This window comes from Anarrhichthys ocellatus, unplaced genomic scaffold (genome assembly GCF_004355925.1).
Source record: "Anarrhichthys ocellatus isolate YVR2014 unplaced genomic scaffold, GSC_Weel_1.0 scaffold3356, whole genome shotgun sequence".
Lineage (NCBI taxonomy): Eukaryota > Metazoa > Chordata > Actinopteri > Perciformes > Anarhichadidae > Anarrhichthys > Anarrhichthys ocellatus.
In genome coordinates, this window is record NW_022283330.1 from 1 (window position 1) to 5,821 (window position 5,821).

General features: G+C 39.2%; 1 protein-coding gene across 1 annotated transcript; it reads left to right on the plus strand.

Annotated features, from left to right (window-relative positions):
- Positions 1–15: 15 nt before the first annotated feature.
- LOC116378901 (uncharacterized) lies at positions 16–2,595 on the plus strand. The gene is made up of 5 exons (XM_031840806.1): positions 16–505; positions 1,023–1,129; positions 1,289–1,460; positions 2,285–2,397; positions 2,515–2,595. Exons 1-5 carry the CDS (start codon positions 195–197, stop codon positions 2,580–2,582), a joined length of 771 nt encoding a protein of 256 aa, XP_031696666.1. The 5' UTR covers positions 16–194; the 3' UTR covers positions 2,583–2,595.
- The last annotated feature ends 3,226 nt before the right edge of the window (positions 2,596–5,821 follow it).

Consider the following 5,821-nt stretch of genomic DNA (forward strand, 5'->3'; position numbering starts at 1 on the left):
GGGAGGATTCATCCTCTGGGGACCAGGAATGTTTTTATTAAGTGCCACTGTGTTTCTTTTTACAGAAGTGACACAACTAGAGGATTCGTTTGCAGAAACAGAGACCAATCAGGGAAGATCTGTAATGATTATCGCATTCGTTTCAGCTGCCCTCTTTCTTTCTGTGGGGTACAAGGTAGTGTGTGAGCACATTCATGTGCAGAGTAAAGCTACTAATGGAAAGATTATTTACCCTTCTGTTCATCGTTTTTGTGCATAATCATTCTTCCAGAATGTTGCTTTTGCTCTGCAGTTTCCCACAAGTCATCATCTCTCTTTTATTGCTCCGTGCAGCGTGCTGGACAGACTGGTTTGACAGAGATGACCCCAGTGGAACTGGGGACTGGGAAATTCTCGCCAGTCTTCGCATAGCGAACCCAGGAAAGATCTGCCTAACACCAGTAGATATTGAGGTCCAAACTTTAACTGGGCTCAGCATGAATGTAACAGGGGATGTGATTTATAAGTAAGTTCTGACTGAGTATAAATAATTTGTGTGTTTAATGCAATGATTCATATTGTGTTCTACTGAATGTGAGGCTGTAGGAATAGTGTTGGATTAAACTGAACTCTAACACAATGTCAAAAGTAACATGCTGATTATTAAGCAGGTATAACGTTTACAAAGTGCATTGTCTAAGGTTAGCATGTTTGGTCACATGCTGACATTGGCTAATATTCACTGAACATGGCGTACAGCTGAGGCTGATAGGAATGTCATTAGTTTTGGCCTTTAAGTTATAATTTTGACCTGATGATGATGATGATGGGAACACCAAAGTGATTTCACTTAATGAATGTGTTTACCAAATGTAATTGTTGTCCATCCAATAGCTATCAAAATATTACACAACCAACACCGCGAATGTCAACTTTCTGGTTGCGCTGATGGAAGGTGGTCAGGGGATCACCAAAGTTGGGAGGATTCATCCCCTTGGGACCAGAAATGTTTTTACTAAGTGCCACTGTGTTTCTTTTTACAGAAGTGACACAACAGGATTCGCCTGCAGAAACAGAGACCAAAGGGGGAAGATATGTAATGATTATCGCGTTCGTTTGAGCTGCCCTCTTTCTTTCTGCGAGGAAAAAGGTACTGTGTGAGCAGATTCATGTCCAGTGTAAAGCTACTAATGGAAAGATGATTCACCCTTCTCTTCATTATTTTTTGAGCATAAGCATTATTTTAGAATGTTGCTTTTGCTCTGCAGTTTCCCACCAGACATCATCTCTCTTTTATTGCTCCGTGCAGCGTGCTGGACAGACTGGTTTGACAGAGATGACCCCAGTGGAAGTGGGGACTGGGAAATTCTCGCCGGTCTTCGCAAAGCGAACCCAGGAAAGATCTGCCTAACACCAGTTGATATTGAGGTCCAAACTCTAACTGGGCTCACTGTGGCTCAAACAGGGGATGTGATTTATAGGTAAGGTGTGACCGAGTATATATAATGTCAATGTGTTTAATGCAATGTTTCATGTTGTGTTCTACTGAATGTGATGCATTAATGTTGCTACATGATGTGTTTGTGAGACCAAACATATTTCTACATTATATTCTGTTCTATTGATCAGCCATGTACTTGCTCACCAATGAGCATCAGGAAATGTCAGCATACGTAGAAATGTATCTATTTGTGCGGTGGTACAATATCAATATTTCTTCTATTAAGACAGTGACATTTAGTCATTGAGCAGTCACAATAAAATAATACATTGGGTATTGAATATGTTTAAATTTAAAAAGATATATTCATTGTGTGTTATACTACACAAATAAAACAAGAAATTAGGTTCTGTGAGGCTATAGGAACAGTGGTGGATTGAACTGAGCTCTAAAAAAATGTCAAAAGTAACATGCTGAATATTAAGCAGGTATAATGTTTACGATGTGCATCATCTTAGTTTAGCATGTTTGTTCACATGCTAACATTGGCTAATTATCACTGAACATGTCATACAGCTCAGGCTGACAGTAATGTCATTAGTTTTGGCCTTTAAATTAAAATTTTCACCTGATGATGATGATGATGATGATGGATCACCAAAGCGATTTCACTTAATGAATGTGTTTACCAAATGTAATTGTTATCCATCCAATAGCTATCAAAACATTACACTCATCACCACAAATGTCAACTTTCTGGTTGCGCTGATGGAAGGTGGTCAGGGGATCATCAAAGTTGGGAGGATTCATCTTCTGGGGACCAGGAATGTTTTTATTAAGTGTCACTGTGTTTCTTTTTTTCAGAAATGACACAACTACAGGATTCATCTGCAGAAACAGAGACCAATGGAGGGGGCGCCACTGTAATGATTATCGTGTTCGTTTCAGCTGCCATCCCCCTTTCTGTGGTGTACAAGGTACCGTGTGAGCAGATTCATGTCCAGTGTAAAGCTACTAATGGAAAGAGGATTTAACCTTTTCTTCATCGTTTTTGTGCATAAGTGTTCTTTTAGAATGTTGCTTTTGCTCTGCAGTTTCCCACCAGTCATCATCTCTCTTTCATTGCTCTGTGCAGCGTGCTCGACAGACTGGTTTGACATAGATAACCCCAGTGGAAGTGGGGACTGGGAAATTCTCCTCCATCTTCGCAGAATGTACCCAGGAAAGATCTGCCAAACACCAGTAGATATTGAGGCCCAAACTCTAACTGGTCTCACTGTGGCTCAAACAGGGGATGTGATTTATAAGTAAGTTCTGACTGAGTATAAATAATTTCAATGTGTTTAATGCAATGATTCATATTGTGTTCTACTGAATGTGATGCATTAATGTTGCTTCTCGATTTGTTTGTGAGACCAAACATATTTACACATTATATTCTGTTCTATTGATCAACCATGTACTTGCTCACCAATGAGCATCAGGAAATGGCAGCATATGTAGAAAAACAATATATCTATTTTTGCGGTGGTATGATATAAATATTTCTTCTATTAAGAGAGTCACATTTAGTCATTGAGCAGTCACAATAGTATAACACGTTGGATATTGAATATGTTTAAATTTAAAAAGATATATTCATTGTGTGATCTACCACACTACTAAAACAAGAAATTAGTCAATGTGAGGAACAGTGGTGGTTTGAACTGAGCTCTAACACAATGACATACCCCTTGTGAGGACTGACTGATCAGTGACCATAAATGTATTTTCTTTGATTTTTCTGTAAATGCTGACCCCTTGTGTCTGAAACGAACATTCCACTTCCGCATTATTACTCAAAGTACAGCTGATCAGTTCTCAATGCACTTTTGCTCTGATATTAACACAAATCACAATGATGTTGAACTCTTAATACAGTCTTTTAATGAACATTGCATCACATTGCTGGATAAAGTGGCACCTCTTAAGGAAAGGACCAAGGCTGCCTTCAACACTTCTCCGTGGATGACAGACGCTGTCTGCAGCTTGAGACGGAAGTGTCGCAGGACAGAGCGGCAATGAAAAGCCACTGGGCTAGAAGTGCATCGCTCATATGCATCGCTCATATCTCAAAGACCTCAGAGTTTCTTTTAATGCTAGAGTAAAGGAAGCTAGAACTGCTTATTTTGCCAACTTAATCTCTTCCTCAAAGAGAAATCCCAAGATTTTGTTTGACACAATTAAGAGAATTGTTTCACCGTCTGTCTCTACATTACCATGCTGTTCTGTTGATGATTGGAACAAGTTCCGTACCAATCTTTTGAGGCAGTAGCACCGAGGCTATGGAATGCTGTGCCTGCACCTCTACGCCTATCAGATTGTGTGAACACTTTTAGAAATCAGCTCAAAATGCACCTTTTTAGACTGGCGTTTGGAAAAACCCCATGTCCTAGACCTGCTTTTAAACTGTGTTTTAATTTTTAATTTATTCTGTGTGTATGTAAATTATTGGCCCTATGGTCACATTGTGTTTTTTATGCTTGTCATTTCTGCTCTGTTAAGCACTTTGTGACTTTTGTCTGTGAGAAGCGCTTTATAAATACGTTTTACTTTACTTTTACTTACTTAACAAAAGTAACATGCTGATTATTAAGCAGGTATAATGTTTACAATGTGCATCATCTTAGTTTAGCATGTTTGTTCACATGCTAACATTGGCTAAATCTCACTGAACATGTCGTACACCTGAGGCTGATAGGAATGTCATTAGTTTTGCCCTTTAAATAAAAATTTTGACCTCATGATGATGGGAACACCAAAGTGATTTCACTTAATGAATGTGTTTACCAAATGTAATTGTTATCCATCCAATAGTTATCAAAACATTACACTCAACACCACGAATGTCAACTTTCTGGTTGCGCTGATGGAAGGTGGTCAGGGGATCACCAAAGTTGGGAGGATTCATCTTCTGGGGACCAGGAATGTTTTTTATTAAGTGCCACTGTGTGCCTTTTTTTCAGAAATGACACAACTACAGGATTCATCTGCAGAAACAGAGACCAAAGGCGGAGGCGCCGCTGTAATGATTATCGCGTTCGTTTCAGCTGCCTTCCCCCTTTCTGCGAGGAAAAAGGTACTGTGTGAGCACATTCATGTGCAGACTAAAGCTACTAATAGAAAGATGATTTACCCTTCTCTTCATCGTTTTTTGTGCATAAGCGTTCTTTTAGAATGTTGCATTTGCTCTGCAGTTTCCCACCAGTCATCTCTCTTTTATTGCTCCATGCAGTGTGCTGGACAAACTGGTTTGACAGAGATAACCCCAGTGGAAGTGGGGACTGGGAAACTCTCGCCAGTCTTCGCATTGCGAACCCAGGAATGCTCTGCCCAACACCAGAAGATATTGAGGTCCAAACTCTAACTGGGCTCAGCATGAATGTAACAGGGGATGTAATTTATAAGTAAGTTCTGACTGAGTATATATTATGTCAATGTGTGTAATGCAATGATTCATATTGTGTTCTACTGAATGTAATGCATTAATGTTGCTTCTCGATGCATTTGTGAGACCAAACACATTTCCACATTATATTCTGTTCTTTTGATCAGCCATGTACTTGTTAACCAGTGAGCATCAGGAAATGTCAGCATACGTAGAAAAACAATTTATCTATTTGTGCGGTGGTACAATATCAATATTTCTTCTGTTAAGAGAGTGACATTTAGTCATTGAGCAGTCACAATAGAATAACACGTTGGATATTGAATATGTTTAAGTTTAAAAAGATATATTCATTGTGTGTTATACCACACTAATAAAACAAGAAATTAGGTTCTGTGAGGCTGTGAACAGTGGTGGATTGAACTGAACTCTGACACAATGTCAAAAGTAACATGCTGATTATTAAGCAGGTATAATGTTTACAATGTTTATCATCTTAGTTTGTTCACATGCTAACATTGGCTAATATTCACTGAACATGTAGTACAGATGAGGCTGATAGGAGTGTCATTCGTTTTTTGACTTTATATTAAAATGTTGACCTGATGATGATGATGATGATGATGATGGGAACACCAAAGTGATTTCACTTAATGAATGTGTTTACCAAATGTAATTGTTGTCCATCCAATAGCTATCAAAACATTACACTCAACACCACGAATGTCAACTTTCTGGTTGCGCTGATGGAAGGTGGTCAGGGGATCACCAAAGTTGGGAGGATTCATCCTCTGGGGACCAGGAATATTTTTATTATGTTCCACTGTGTTTCTTTTTTTCAGAAGTGACACAACTACAGGATTCATCTGCAGAAACAGAGACCAAAGGGTGAAGCCCCGCTGTGAGGATTATCGCGTTCGTTTCAGATGCCGTTCCCCTTACTGTGGTGGAAAAGGTACTGTGTGAGCACATTC

What these genes read in the sequence shown, in the direction of transcription:
- LOC116378901 (XM_031840806.1), top strand. Translation starts at nt 195, where the DNA reads ATGTGCAGAGTAAAGCTACTAATGGAAAGATTATTTACCCTTCTGTTC. An exon ending in ACAGGGGATGTGATTTATAA is followed by an intron (nt 506 to 1,022) that starts GTAAGTTCTGAC and finishes TTCTTTTTACAG; the next exon opens with AAGTGACACAACAGGATTCG. An exon ending in CCCTTTCTGTGGTGTACAAG is followed by an intron (nt 2,398 to 2,514) that starts GTACCGTGTGAG and finishes TTTGCTCTGCAG; the next exon opens with TTTCCCACCAGTCATCATCT.